This window comes from Desmodus rotundus, chromosome 10, assembly GCF_022682495.2.
Source record: "Desmodus rotundus isolate HL8 chromosome 10, HLdesRot8A.1, whole genome shotgun sequence".
NCBI lineage: Eukaryota > Metazoa > Chordata > Mammalia > Chiroptera > Phyllostomidae > Desmodus > Desmodus rotundus.
The window spans coordinates 6,252,485-6,268,451 of record NC_071396.1 but is presented as its reverse complement, the minus strand read 5'-3'; the positions used below and the strand labels follow the sequence as shown (position 1 = coordinate 6,268,451).

The following is a 15,967-nucleotide window of genomic DNA, read 5'->3' as shown; positions in this document are numbered from 1 at the left end:
AAAAATCAAAAGTTAAATATTTCTGGAATGCCTAATATAATACACAGCGGGCTCACTGGTGAAGTTGGCTAAAAATATTTGCTGCCTTCTAGATCTTACCATCAAGTAGAAGTGATAGAATAGGTCCCCAAACCTATAGGAAGCCAGAGAATCCAAAAGCTGAAAGACCAAGTGAACAGGATGCTCGGGTTAATCTGAGGAGGGAGTGACTGCAGCCCATCGTGACATCCAGAACAATTGCACGGAGCGGTTAGTTGGCTTCTGAGATGGAACACAAGAAATTAGGATTTTGACAAATAAACGATGAAAGGAATGTAGCAATGTACCTTCAAGGAATGTATAGTGGGACCCTCACCTGAGCAGGCAAATTGACAATGTCTATCCAATTTTAAATGTTAGTGCCCCATGACACAGAGGTTTTATTTTAATTATCTATGCCAGAAAATAACGTTTCCACAGCTTCACAATGAGGCATGTTCCAGGGTGTGCGTTGAGCCAGTTTGTTTTGTCTGTTTAATGGCAAGATGTGGGAAGCCATCTAAACACCCGCAAGCAGGGGAATCGCTAAATAAATCCAGGGTTATTCACATTGTGGACTTTCACTCACCAGTTTAAAAGAAGGAGGTGATCTGTACATGCGGAGAGGAAGTAACAGAAGTGTGTTAATATATGGTGTTTTATGTATAAAAAGCACACATAAAAATATTTACTTCTAAGATCAATAACTGCATGGAAAAAATTCTGGGAATGTACAGACCCATCTGCTAACAATGCTTGTCTGGGAGTTGGAAACTGGGTTGGGTGGTATCATTTACTTTTAGGAGAAAGACATGCTCAGGAGCTTGAGCTAATGATCAACTCATTATTTTTTAGTCTTTACTGTTGGCCTGTTTTGCACGTGGGGAAATGAGAGGCATAAGTAAGTTTCTAAACAGAAATACAATGTTAACCACCATCGTAGAGGCCTGAACCTCTTGTCCATTTCTCTCCTGACGAAAGGGATTGTTGTGCCTCAGAATATTAGACCTGAACTTCCTACCAGTAAATGGGGAATAAAATGGAAAATTCCACATAAGGGGCATATGGCTCCTCACCAGGAATTCACTAATGATGTTTTCTATATAAAGAATGCTTCATGTCAAAAAGCTTAGTGTTTCTTTGAAGGGAAGAAACCAGCAGTGGATTTTTTGGAAAGGTAAACTATCAAATGGATACTTTGATGATAATGGATATTTTCTAAAGGATCTACCAGCCATTTTTGGCTGAAACTCAAGCATGATAAAATAGCAGGGTCTCTTCGTCCAGCTTACGGATGAAATCCATACATTTAAATTCTTAGAAAATATGCATCTATTTTCCCACAAACCCAACACAATTTCTTGAAAGGGCTCAGATTCCATGACTTAAAAATTATAGCTTTCAACAGAGCAGGGGAGTGTGAGATAAGAAATGCTATCCTTGATTTCCTTTTCTCAACTTTATGCACCTTTCCTTTAACACAAATAACTATGCAAAGGAGTAATAAATGAAGTGGGCTTTCCTCCACAAAAGAAATGTGGATTTAGAGTCCATTTTCGGGCTGCATACATGCCATTTAGGAGTGACTTGTATGTGAAATGAATGTAGTCGGCGTGTGTACCTGGGGGGTTGTAAGGTGACAAATCACCAGTGATGTCAAGTTCTGTTGTTGTACTATAAAGTGGAAACAAGCTTACCATTTTAAATTAATAACCCGAACACCACTAATTATAAAATGCCTACTTGAGGGAATTAGGTGTAGATTGAAGGTCTACCATTTGAGTGTGCTAAGTGGGTTGAAGAGAAATAGAAGAAACATTTGTTCAGAGCTGCCCTGAGCTCTTCTGATTTCTGTCTCTTTGTCAATCTAAAAAAAGAGAAGAAAAAGAAAAGTTAATGTCCCTTATGGCCTTATTGATCCTTGACGTAATTCTTTGCAGGGGTACCCTCACAGAAAATTGGGTTCCTTTAGTCAAATAGTGGGGTGAGTTTGGATCATTGCTGTCTTTTTGGAATGGCGGCCATACTAGCAGGTTCTCATTCGTTTTAGAGTTCGATCATCCAACCTGGTGGGCCTGCTTTCTGCTGCCACTGATGATGCGGAGATCAGACCTTCTCAGTTTTGCTCCTGATTTCTCTCCTTCTCCCTTCTTTTAGCTGTTGAGCTTCTTCTAGCTTCCTTCACTGCCCTTGTACACATCACTCTGCAATCTGCTGGGAGAGCCGACATACTGGCTTCCCTTCCGAACGAAGGGTGAGAGCCGCCATATCGACAGCACTCACAAAGGCTACACTTGTGGATTTAAGGTCTCTGCTCACATTTGGATGTTTTGTAAATGCTTCAACCTCAGTATTTCAGACTCTCTACTCTCTTCCTGACTTGCTTTTCTTCCCGTTCCCTCTCTCAAGTACCACCATCCCCTAATCAGCTAAGCCTAAAATGTGACATACTTAAATTAACACTTCCCTCTTGGGTAGGTTGCAGTATACACTTCTTCATAAAATCTCATTAATTTTATTTTTTAATTTATTTTTATTGTATTTTTCCATTACCATTTGTCCCCCTTGTATTTTAAAGTCTTATTAATTTTAAATCTTGAGGATTTTTGATAAATGTGTTCTTCCTTTCCGTCCCTTCTGGTATTGCCTTAGTTCAGCCCCTATAATGTCTCTGGGTATTTGTTTCTAACAAACTAGTCTCCCTGACTTGAGGCATTGTTTTCCTTTTTCTCACACTCTCATCCCAGTTCATTTTCCTCCTTGGCCAGAACACGCATATCTCACCTTAGTCAACTTCATAAAAATCCTACTTTCTTCCAGAAATGAAATCTCACACCTTCTTAGTAAAGCAAAACAGACCCCTCAGGTTTTAACTTCAGCCGATCTGTTGAGTCTTTCAGTCTTCCCCACGTACCGTTCCATGCACCAGGCATTCCGAGGTGCTGGTCGCTCCACCATGCTTCCTCATAGTGCTAGGACTTTCTATGGGTCCTCTTAGCCTAGATACTCTTCCCCTACATCCTCACTCTTCACTCCTACTTTTTCAAAACTGGGAAAATATTTCACATGTTTTCCCTTTTGGACATTTTTCCCTGTGGCCACTTCCCCTTCCCATCCACCCACCTCAGCCCAGCTTGTGTTAGGCACCCTTTCTGTGAGCCCTAATAACACAGGATGCTTCCTTTCTTCAAAGCATTGAACTCACTGGGTCATATATTTTCATTTCTTCATCTTTTTTTTACTATGATGCTTTGGGGTCTTTGAAGGGTAAAGGTTGCATCTTTTTTCCAACTCCCACAATGCCCAACACAGAAATTGACACAATGTTGGGTAGATGCAGAATGAATCAATTAACAAAGAGTAAATGGTCCAGATGTCAATGCATCCCCAGCATCGGTTCATAGAAAACTGGCCCACTTCACCTTCTTCTAGAAACAAGCCAATCCACAATAAATGTTCAGGATTTTTCTACTGGAATGAAGATGTGTAGAAACACGAGAGTGGGTCATGCTACACGGCACTCAAGGTAAACTGAAAACACATCCAGCAGACATCTTGCTGTCTTAGTAGCTGTGAGGTCAAGAGACCCACCAAGGTTTCCTTCTGGCCTTTTGCTCTTAGACTCTCCGCTAGGTGACCAACTCAAAGCGACCAGCCTCATGGCCCCTATTTTCTTCCCTCGAGCCACCTTAACCCTGCCCTTCCATTATGCAGAATAGGTTTTCTGAGGCCACCTGAGACTCGGGCTCAGAGATGGGACAGATCCTCCACTGGGACTCATTAACACATCGCACCAGAGGCAGTCTTGCTCTATCGAAGATTCCTTGCACCTGCCGAGATAACATTGTTTCCATGTCATTGTACAAGTAAAACACAGCCCCAGGGTTTTCACATCTCACCGTCTTCATATTTATTAACCAAACCAATGGGTGCAAAGTGGTCAACAGGAACAGAGCTTTGCCCAGCCTGTCCAGATAGGAAACTCAACTTTTACTTGAAACATGAAGCAAACCCAAGATGTTGCTCCATCCACTTCCCTGACTCCTCCATATCCATAGGCTGTATTGACGGGCTCAAACTGCAAACTGAGAAATAGCCTTTTTCCTGTCTTGGTGATTTTTAATACATCCTTCAAGGTGAGAAAGACTTGACTGCAGGAATAAGATTATGAATGGATCTTTATACTTTCCCTCTTTTTTAACCTTCTCTTAGTTGTTTTTTTTTTAAGATTTTATTTAATTTTAGAGAGAGAGGAAGAGAGGGAGAAAGAGAGGGAGAGAAACATCGATGTGTGGTTGCCTCTTACATGGCCCCCACTAGGGACCTGGGTCACAACCCAGGCATGTGCCCTGATTGGGAATCGAACTGGTAACCCTTTGGTTCGCAGCCCACGCTCAATCCACTGAGCTATACCAGCCAAGGCTTATGCTTTCTCTTAAACCAACAGATTATTATCATGTTAATTCAAGTCTTGAATTAGTTGGTTGAGTCATTTGGTGGCTGTTGGCAAAAAAAAAAACTCAGAAAAAAATGTATATAATGATTTGTGGATATGTCCAAGTATCTAACATAGAGAAGCTTCTAGAAAAAAAAATGAACTACTTTCTTCTCAGGAAAAACTTGTTCCTTAGAAAATCAGTAAGTTTGAGCCATCTCGAAATCAATCTGGATTCTTTCAGGATATTGCTGAATCAAATGTATTTTAATTGCCTGAAATTTTTTCTTTAAAAGTTCCAGGATCTTAACCTTAATTGAGTAACTTACACGGGAGACATAAGGGAACCTGATGTGGAAATGAGTTTTTAAAGGCAGAAGAGAGTCATAGTGTCTATTCAGAGCATCCCTAGGTGACAACATGAAGTGGTAGGATGGGACTTCCTTGTCCTAATTCTCCACCAAAGTTTGTACATCCATGAGAGTACTAGAACATTCGACCTTGAATGACAGTTACTTGTGTGCATATTTTATCCTTTATACAGAATGGCAAACTCCTTGCAAGAATGAGCCACATCTTCGTCATCTTTGTAATTGCTGGAACTGCCTAGAGCATTGAACAGTAATTTACAGGAAACATATTTCCAATAAACGCATTCAATCAACATTTATTAGGCATTGTGCTCTCTATAAAGACTGACAAATATGACAGAGAAGACCCCAGCCCCAAGGAGATAACTTTGTACTGACACAGTAGGGAGAAGTAGACTGTTCAGTCATAGCAACATGGAAATAATGAGAACGTCAAAGAAAGAAGAGGATTAAGGTGTTGGGAGTGGTAGGAGGGAAATGAAAACAGGCATACGGTGGAGAGGAACTGGGCTGGGATCACTGTCTAGTTTTAGGGTTAGGGAAGGGAAGTCAAAAAAGACCTCCCTGATAAGGGTGCATTCACACACATTAGCCACCTGTGAAAGTCAAATGCAACATATCACAGCATCATGAGTAAAAGTGTTCTAGGCGGAGGGGAGGGAAGAGCAAAAGGCCAGAGGTACAAAAAAACTGGAAACATTCCGGAGAGAGAAAAGAGTCTGGTGTGGATGGAGGGAATGGGGCCAAGGTGGTCAGAGCCACAAAATGTAGGGCCACACAGGTTATTACAAGGAGTTGAAATTATATAGATAATTTGAAAAGGCTGTGTATTTTATAAAGATAGCATTGGCATGCGTGTGTGTGTGTGCATGCAACCTTCTATAAAGATTGCCGTGAAATAGAGAAGGACAAGATTTAAAACATGGAGACGGGTTTGGAGGCTATGCCAGGAGTCCATGAGAGAGGAAAGCAACTCGGGTCAGGAGAGGAGGCAGTAACGATACGGAAAACAATACCCACTCGCAGTGGCATCTGCAGGACTTGGTGACAGATTACATTGGGGGTGAGAGAAGTGAAAGCCTCAAGAATAATTTCTTTTTGCCCAATAAAATGGACAGACAGACAAGATTGGACAATGAGCAGATTGTAGACAGGAAAACCAAGAGGCCAGTTTTGGACGTTTTACATTTTCTATATGTAATTAGTCATCCAGACAGAGGAGTCAAGTAGACAGGTCCTTGAGTCTGCCGTTCGGGAGAGTTTTAGGGTGGTGATCGGTGTTCAGGCGTGTTCAGCATAGAGATGATCCTGAAAACTAAGACTAATTGGACATCACCTAGGCAGTGAGGTTTGGAGGAGAGGAGAGGACAGCAGAAGGGAGGGAAGAGGGGAGACAGCCCTGTCCCTGAGGACGGCACCCCCTTGAGGTCCAGTAGGGGAAGTGGAGCTGGGGGGGGAAGGCCGGTGGGGGCGGGAAGGAGTGGCCTAGAAAGGAGGAAAAAATACAGCACTTGGTGTCAGAGAGGCAAAGAGAAAGTATGCTTATTTTTTTGGGGGGGGGATTAGAGAATTAAGGCAAATGCTAGGTTATATTACTTTCACATATTCCACCAGGTCTTGATTACATTCAGAGTAACAGCCAAGTGAAGAGAAATTTCCCAGCCCTTCTGATATAACATTGACTTCTTAAAGGCAATTCAAAAATAAAATGAATAAAGCAATAAAAATAGTTACATGCACCCACTGATGTATTTCAGCCCCCAAATAAATAAAATGTCTTTTTGTCACGTGCCGTGAGATTCTTTTGATCAACAGATAGAAGTTTCAGAGTACGAGAGGTGATGCTGTGAATTTGATAAGGTCTTTATTTCCTCCTGACACTGAAACGTCACTGTGTTATTTCTGCCAGGAGTTTGGGCGACGCCGCGGCACGTCATCATCGATTCTACAACCGTGGAATTATACTGGAGTCCCCCGGAAAAGCCTAACGGCCTCATTTCTCAGTATCAGTTGAGTCGCAATGGAACCTCGGTTTTCCTGGGTGGCAGTGAGGAGAAGCATTTCACTGATAAAAACCTGGAGCCCAACAGCAGGTAAACTAAAAGCAAGCTTTGCCAGTCAGGCAGTTGGATTTTTAGATTTTTTCAGGTGTATCTCCCACTGAAAAGATATTAAATGGATTCACTGATCTCCACGCTCATTAGCCATTGAACAGCTGATGAGGTCACTGATGAGGTCATCTGAAATTCATTTCAGATGTCTATGACCCACATGCTGACTCATTACTTTAGTCTTCAAAATACTCGGAATTCCTTAAAAATGTAAACAAATGGTCTAGATCAGGGGTGTCAAACTCATTTTCACCAGGGGCCACATCAGCCTCGTGGTTGCTTTCAAAGGGCCGAATGTAACTTTAGGACTGTGTGAATATAACTGTTCCTGAACCGGGGGCAAGGAGCTTTGACACTGCCACTGGGTAGAAACAAGGTGGAGGGCCGGATTCGGCCCGAGGGCCTCATGTTTGCCACCTGTGGTCTAGCTGACATGAAAGCGTGAGAATTTTTAAGTATATGAAATACACAAAGTATTAAACTTAAAAAAAAATTATCATATCTTCAAAAACATGCATTCCTAAACTAGCATTAAAAGAAATTTAAAGGGTTTTGTTTTACATCAGCTACCTTTTTTTCTGGCATAATGTTTTCTCTGCCTGCTGAACTATATATAGACATGGGTCGTTTTAGGGAAAAAAAACCCACCTATTTGCAATTCACTCCCATTCATTCTCAGCAGAGACAAAATGTATTTTAGATCAACAGATGTTTTATTGCGGAGAATAAAGATCAATTTACTTTTATTGTAGAGAATAGTAGATCAATTGAAAAACATCTTCCTCTAAACATATTTCCCTGAACTCCAACCCATTTAAACATGGGAAGATTAATTTGAATCCTCCACGGTGCACCCGCGCACTCCGGGACTTCCCTGAAATCTTGAAGAAAAGCAGTGGATTGCTAGTGGGGAGGGACAGAAACAGTGGTGGTCTGGGGACAGTGCTGTTCTGTGCTATACAAACTACCAGGCCAATGGCGCAGTTTCTGAACAGGGAGCAAAGTCTTTGCAAGTTGTCACAAATTCAGCACTAAACAATGGGTAGAAAAACTAGTAGTCATTGTTCAGTTTTCCTGTGCATTGCCTTAGGACAATTCTTTTTTTCCCCCCCCAATATAGATACATCTACAAGTTGAAAGCCACGACTGGAGGTGGCAGTAGTTTCAGTGACGAGTACCTTGTACAGACACCTCTCCTGACGCCAGAAGAAATCCAGCCTCCATATAACGTCACAGTAGTTGGGCCCGACTCCATATTCGTAGCTTGGACTCCACCAGGTAAAGAAAGAAAGTGTGTGAGTGTGTGTGTGTAAAACATTTTAGAGGAAATTCATTGGAAATAAGGTTGGATATGTGAATTTAGTAAATCTGAGGGAAATAGTCTGTTTCTTAGAAAATATAACCAAAATAATGCAAACCACAGTTTTGGAGGGATGCACGCATAAGTATGTATGCATATATACACACACACACGTACATACAGAAAGATATAGGTGTAGATATGTGGATAGAGATGTATAGATACACAGGTGTATGTTATTCTGTCAAAAAAAAAATACTTTTAAGCACCAAAGCCTAAAATGTCTCCTTCTTCATACCTACCCAAGGTAAGTCATACAGATCTGAATTACCTCGAACATTCATTTCTCCAGGACTCCTTAGGTTGGACCATTTATAATTCCCTCTGTATCATAGCAGTGAAGGAGGAATTCAGAAAGACGATCACCCACTTCGCCCATACACCTTGGGTTGTGATCAGTGTGGTAGCTGAATTTTGTCTCTAAGCTGCACAGCCTCTATTCAGCCACTTAGTCACTAGTGGGATGTTTTGTGGTTTAGTGTATTATTTATTATATGTTGATGAAAGCATCACCCTGAGGTAATAATGCAATTCTAATTGCATTAATGCTGTGGAGTAAGGATTGGAGTAAAATCGGCTTGTTGTACCTTTTAATATAAGAGACACAGGAAGGTTTGGTCCAGTGAAATTTACAATTGATTAAGGTGTCAAATACACTTAAAAGATAATGTGGTTTTAATTTTGATATCTAGCCTTAAGATGAAATTGAAACATAAAATTAAAACAAACATCTCTCGTCCCCATCAGAATAAGTTCAGCCTCAGTTCAACACAGAATGAAAAAAATTGGTTAATAGCATTTTGGCCATTATTGGATCTGTTCCATAAAATAATTAACAAAGATATATTTTTCATTGAATTGAACAGTTATCGCCATCAACACAGGTAATATAGTCATAAAGATAACATAAAGGCGTAATTAAAAATAAAACTTAAATTCTCATGAACTAACATCCTTCTAGATGGCATAATCTAAGATCAAAGACCAATGGGCCTGTTTTTTTGGTCAGATTCACAGGAGAAAAATCTTAGAGCTTTATAAGCAAGGAAAATTTTAAGTTGTGCTAAGCTATTAAATATAAATGATTTCATTCACCTTTGCTTTAAAATAAATATACAACATATTAAAATTAAACAAAACGTAAAGGAATAATCAAAAGTCAGCTTTTGACCTGAAGGGCTGACATCCTTACCTAAGGAGTGGAGGTATTCTTGAATTCTGTTCTTAATGTCAAGGAGGGGAATGCAATCTGCCGCTATGGGGACTATATACATATGCCTTTATAGGACCGCTTTCTCCTTTCATGGGCTAGCACTGCTGTGTTGCGGCCCTTCAGCACATCCCTCCTTGGCATGTTAATCGTGCTGTGGTGCTTTTGTGCCACCACGCGAAATGAGGCAGAGCAGAGCCAGTCCGACACCAGATTCACCCAATTGGCTGCAGGTTTGTCAGACTGAGACCAGAGTCTTCTACCAACCAAACTCTGAACGAACGATGTGACCAGGGAGTTCCACAGCTCACCAAATTACCTGTCATTGTAACACTGTCACACACGTAAATGACCGTGGCTAATCGGAAGACTTCATACTTAGGAAGGATCAGAACACCTCTTTCTTCTAGGACAACCCAAGTAGGATGAATGTGGAAACCAGGATTCTTATTCCAGTAATGCCACCTATGAGCCGACTTTGCACAAGCCATTTTTTTCTCTCTGTCTGTGACCTCCCTCTGTGAAATGGAGAAAGTCACAGTACCTACATGCACAGTTGTTATAAAGATTTAATGAGGTTGTTTTTATAATTGGTATTATCTGGTTTATGGTATCTATAGACAGTGGTAGCTACTTTCAGGTAATTATTTTTGCCTTTAATTACTCGTTTTTTTTAACGTATTTGCTCCCACATTTGCTGGGTCCCAAGGCCCCATTTTCGTAGGCCCGGTTTAGTCAAGACTTCTTTCCCATTTCCCAGCATTGTGTCATTTTTTTGTTTGAGTTCCACATCGTGTACTTGTGTTCAATGAAAAACGCTTCCATTTGGAAAAGGATCATTGTGACATGAAGCACAACTTTCGCTTCTTTAATGGGACCTTAACTCTTGTCTGCCTCAAGCTTTTGCAGAAATAGCTCATTCTAATCCAGCCTAGGGGATGGTGCAGAAATGCCGCATACACTAACTCTGACCACGTAACCGATGGTTAATAAACATACTCTCCAGACCTGTCAGTCTTTCGTTTCAGATGCACAGAATCCATTACAGAAACCCTGTAATATATGGAAAGATTAAAATCTTAAATTACCCTTTTTTTTTCCCCTGGTGCCTACAAGGATTTTGAACTCAGTAAATAGGCAGATGATGTTGACTCGTGTATAATCTACAGTTGATTTTATTGGAAAACGCCTCATGCTGTGTTGTGATTCAGATAATAAAAATATTGTCCTGTCCCTGAATTGTCACAAATATATATATATATTTTAAACAGTAAGCAAACCAACGTTTCACACCTGGAGGTTGTTGCCTTGCTCACAACCGGGAGATTTCTAGGTACGCATCACCATCCCCCGCCTTCTCAAAAGGGTGACATCGCAGGCAGACATGAGACGTGGGCCAAGCAGCCCACACCTGTAGTTTCAAAACCTGCGTGAACCTAAGAATCCCTTGGGAAGCTTATAAAAAAGTGAGTATCAACTCCGAACTTACTGCATAAGAATCTCCTGGGATGGAATCAAGGAATCTGGCACTTGTTAAAGGTCCCCCAAGTTTAAGAACTATGATGCACACCAACCCGGAGGGGTCAATTAATTAATTCTCTACAAACCTAAGCCAGTTTCCCTCGAATGTCCAGAGTCAAAACAGTGGTGAAATTGACTTCTGTTCTCACACTTATTGTGTGGTCAGTATGGACAGAGTGGCCTTACACAAGTAAGTTGCTCCGAGAGCAAATCAACGTGGTTGCTTAGCTACAGAAAAATACCTGGACAAGTAAGTGGGCGTTTAGTTTACAAATTATTATTTCTGTGCTATCTGTAAATTAAGCCTTACTGCATGTTTATGAATATTACTAGGAAAGGACGTAAGGACCAGGGAATAAGTGAGATTGCTCAGGGAAGAGTAATTGTGATATGAATGCAAACCTCATATATATATGATTGCCGTTACTTGCTTATATGTGTCATTCATTAAACTCCTACTGTGTGCCAAACATTTGGTAAGTGCTTTTCCTGCCTCACCTCAGTTCATTCTTATGTAAACCCTGGGAGACAAATAATATCACTGTCACCACATTAAAGTAAGGAATTTGAATCTCAAAGAAGTGATATAATGTATTCAAGGTCACACAGGCGAGCCAGGATTGAGATTCAGGTCTTCTCTCCTTCCTCACTTCAGCTTAGTTCCTAAATCCAGACTAAACTTTTTGTCTGTGGCCTGAAGTCTTCCAGATTTATGATGAAGCAACTATGCTTTTTGAATTAGTAGCCCAGAGGGCCCAGCAACAGAACTAGGTGCTGGTGAAAACCAAAACATCGTAGAAATTTTTTTTTTTAGCTGGGCATGTATGACCACAAGAATTGTGAAGTCTGAAGGGGAACTAGCCACCTGGCATCAGGTCTGTCCTGGGGCTTGAAGTCTTCACCTGCCCCTCCAACAGCCCAGAACAGAGAGACATGACTTAGCCAAACTAGATTCCAGTGCAGGAAGATTTCAGTTAGGTGCGAGAGGGGAAGAGTCATTTCTCAAATATCTCCCCCCCAAAACCAAAACCCAAAGAGATTTTCCCAACTATTTTAAAGCATGTTAGACATTCTCTGACCTGTGAGGTGAATCCTGGTTCACTTTGCCTCATTATGACTTGATAACGGTCAGTAGTAACATTAACAAAACACTTGAAACTCTAGAAAACCGAGATTTCAACTCACGTGTATATAGTTTGTACTTCCAAATCAAATGGTATGCAAACACCATATCCTTATCAAATGTTGACTTAATTGACAGAAAAAACAAAATGCTATGCTTTTATATTATACATTCAAGCAAATATAAATCAACTTTGAGTTTTCTGCTGTTTAGAATCATTCAAACACTTGGTTTTCTATAGAAGCTCACCCCTCACTCTGCACCCACCCAATGCTACACACACACACACACACACACACACACACACACACAGGTACATATTCCTTCCTTAAAGGCAGACGGAACGCACACAGACAGTTTTCCAAAGATTATATATTGCCTTACGAATGCTGAATTTTTCTCACCTATTTCAGAAAAGGTACTATCAGTTTCTATGTGGGATCCCACCCCCCTCCTCAGTTTCTGTGTGGCCTTGGACAAGTGGCACACGGATTCTGAACTCTCGGTTACTCATCTGCGAACGGGGCATCGAATGCCTCCTTTGCGCTGCTGTTATGTGAAGTCAGAGGGGTAGCATGGTAAAACCTTCCGTGGGCTCCGGGCCCATGGGCGACAGAACAATTCAAATCTACAAACCAGGTACGCCAGGTCAGTTCATTCCTAAACACGTCTACGCACTTTTACCAGCTCTGAACCTTGGGTCAGGACTTCCACATCGACATGAAAGAGACCAAAGAGGACATGTTACTCTAGTGGGTGGACCACGACAGCAAATGCAGAAACAAGCACTTCATGGAACATAAATGGTTTCCTCAGAATAATGCAGATGGATCCTCCTGCTGTTTGTGAACCTAAACATTCAACATTATTTAAGCTCCGATTGTAAAAATGAGCCTTTCTAATTTATCAAGGCGATGCCTATATTTTGAACTGTGCTAGCCCTTAATCACATTCTAATTAACAGTGTCACTGCATCCAGCACTCGCTGTTTCTCACTAACCATGCTGAGTTATGTAGGCTTCATGCATAATATCGAAATGCCGGTGCCTTTCCTTCCACATTTACGTCTGAGTCCATTAAAGAAAAGAATCGGCAACAATTCTTCTGCTGGGGAAATTTCTATTAATATTGCTTTGGTATGTAAATGCTTTTTATTAATCAACTTTCGATTCAAAAGTTGCTAGCCGCAGTAGGATTTGTCTGCAGACACTGGGCAACTTGGGGATCAGTGAGCTCGTCACATGCAGAGTCTTAGATCGGACACTGCACACGTAAGGTTGAAACGGGCATTAAGATTTCTAAGAATTCATGTTGCATTAGTTGGGATGAGTCAACATCGGCAATCATTTCCCTTTCTTATACATGCCATAACCAAGTGGCATGCAGTGGTGAGTTTCAGCAGGAACGGAAAGCTCCTATCACTGACTTAGGGTTTATTTGCATTTTTTGATTGCAACATTTAAGTTCCTCTCTCTTAGCAAATTCCAATCATAGAATAAAACGTTATCAACGACATCACCATGTTATGCACTAGATCCTCAGACCTTACTCATCTTATAGCTGAAAGGTAGCACCCTTGCATTTATAGGTCTTTTATGGAAGAATAATGTCTGTTCAGGTGCGTTTTCCATCTTTTCAATTGGATTATTTGGGGGGTTTTTTGCTATTGAGTTGTATGAGTTCCTTATATATTTTAATATTTAACCCCATGTGGTTTGCATGCATTTTCTCCCATTTTGCGGTCTGCTTTTTTATTTTGTTGGTGGTTTCCTTCACTGTGCAGAAGCTCTTTAGATTGATGTAGCCCCACTTGTTGACTTTTGCTTTTGTTGCCTTTGCTTTCAGTGTTTGGTAAGTTTATCTTACTTTATTGAGTTCTGATATGTACTGGGCATTTTTCTGAGAGATTGACACATATCTCATTGAACGCTCAGTGCGATTTACAATACGGCCTGTGGTTTTCCCTGTGTTACTAATGAGAAAACTCAAGGTAGGTGTGAGAAGCTACTTTCTCCGGGTTAGTCATCACAAAGGTGTTAGAGCCAAATCACAGTGAGTCTGACTCCAAATTCCATGGTCAAAACCACTGCGCCTGTTTTCTCCCTATTTTCTACGTAAACAGTGCTTTTCTGCACTCTACTATGACATCCATCAAACGCTTGTGAGATGTGCTGTGGATAACAGCAAATATGAATGAGGGCAGAGTAATTCGAGGGTAGTCCATCCAGTCACCCAGGAGGGTCACTCTGTTTGTAGCTAAAACTCTATGGAGTGCAGCTCACGTGCCTTTGGCTAGACTTAGTCACACATTCATTTTCACTAACATGGAAATGTTTGCCGAGCCCTCGCACAGGCAAAGCATTAAAGAAGGAGACACTGTCCCTCTCTCAAGAGCCCTGCTATCTAATAGGGTGGAGTGCATGAAACGTCACTATTATACAAACTATGTATGGATGTGTGTTCTAGAGGGTTCTGTTTCACTGCCACTCCCCTGAGAGGACATAACCAAGATATCCCTACCTGTATACAGGAGAATTTAGGCTGATTTGTTAAAAGCGTTACCTTACGCACAACCAATGTTTTGAAGTGAATGAGGCTATCACATTGAATTAATAGTTTTCCTCCTAGAGTTCTTCCTGCTCCAGCTCCTAAAAAAGGATTTTAAAAAAGGGTTGATTGACTGTCCCATCGTAAAGTATGCACCTGCTGTGAAATGAAACCACAGAGGGGAAAAAAAAAAGTTGAATAATTTAACTTTTTTATTTGTAAAGATAATCAGGGTTTTTCTGATTACATCTTAACTTCATAAATGTTAAATAACCTATCAGCATCTAGTTGTTGTAAATTATGAAAAGGAGCGTTGCAAGGAATATTAACCAACGAAACCCTTGTTCTTTAGCGAACAAGAAAATGTGTTACGGCAGCTTGTCATTGTGCGCCTGGTAAGTTTGACACCAAATAACAAAACTGCCATTTGCACTTAGGGTAAATTGGTTCACTTGAGCTTACACGGCTGCTCTTGGTCTGACATAAATTTATGAACTCGGGAACTAACCAAGTCACCGGGCTCCCCAGCTGGCTTTAGCAAATATGCCCATTTCATTTCATGTCGTTGTCAGAATACCAGGGGGCTAGGGCGGTTCAGACTCACTGCAGATGGTGCAGGGTCGGCAGGGACACGGGCACTTTCATGTCACGGTCCTGCAGACTATGACAGGGGAGGGGCCCGCTTTCCTAAGTGCATGTCAGTGCTTTTATGTTCACAGCTCCGAGGGGCAGTTTCTGTTTCAACACCTCATAGGTATAGGTAAAGGATATTGGTTTCCAGTTAACCAAGATGTGAAAAATATATTTTCCAGGTTCATGCTTTGGCTTGGCAGGTTCAAACCCAGATCAAAATTATGTCTGTATTTGAAAAGCGGCGGAGTGCCCTTTTGTTCCCTGACTCCCCAGGAGTCCTGTCTTTTTAAGCAGAGCACTTTCGGGAGGCAGACCGGTAGGTGCAGGATGGAGACGTACGGTAAAGGCAACCTCAGACCAAGTGAAGGGCAGACTGCTCTAACTTACTGCTGAGAATGGAAAGTAGAGCATCTTCCTAGGAGTGTGACTTGATCGTGCCCACGTGTACCCCAAAATAAAACTAGATAACAAAATACTGTTCCAGAGACGTTTACCTGAATGGATATGACATTTATTTGGAATTGGCATAGCAGCTTTTGTATCCAAGCTGGGTTCAGAAGAGTTTGGCCCGTGTAGGCATGGTCATAGTTGTGGGTTTTATTTCATTTTTTTCCTTTTAATTTGGTTTTGTAGAGATG

General features: G+C 41.2%; 1 protein-coding gene across 1 annotated transcript in view; it reads left to right on the top strand.

The window, feature by feature from the left end:
- USH2A (usherin) overlaps window positions 1–15,967 on the top strand; it is a 499,855-nt gene that overhangs the window by 399,855 nt on the left and 84,033 nt on the right. The window contains exons 57-58 of the mRNA XM_053912470.1: window positions 6,734–6,917; window positions 8,056–8,213. Of these exons, the coding sequence (XP_053768445.1) occupies window positions 6,734–6,917; window positions 8,056–8,213 (342 nt within the window). The remainder of the gene's footprint in view (window positions 1–6,733; window positions 6,918–8,055; window positions 8,214–15,967) is intronic.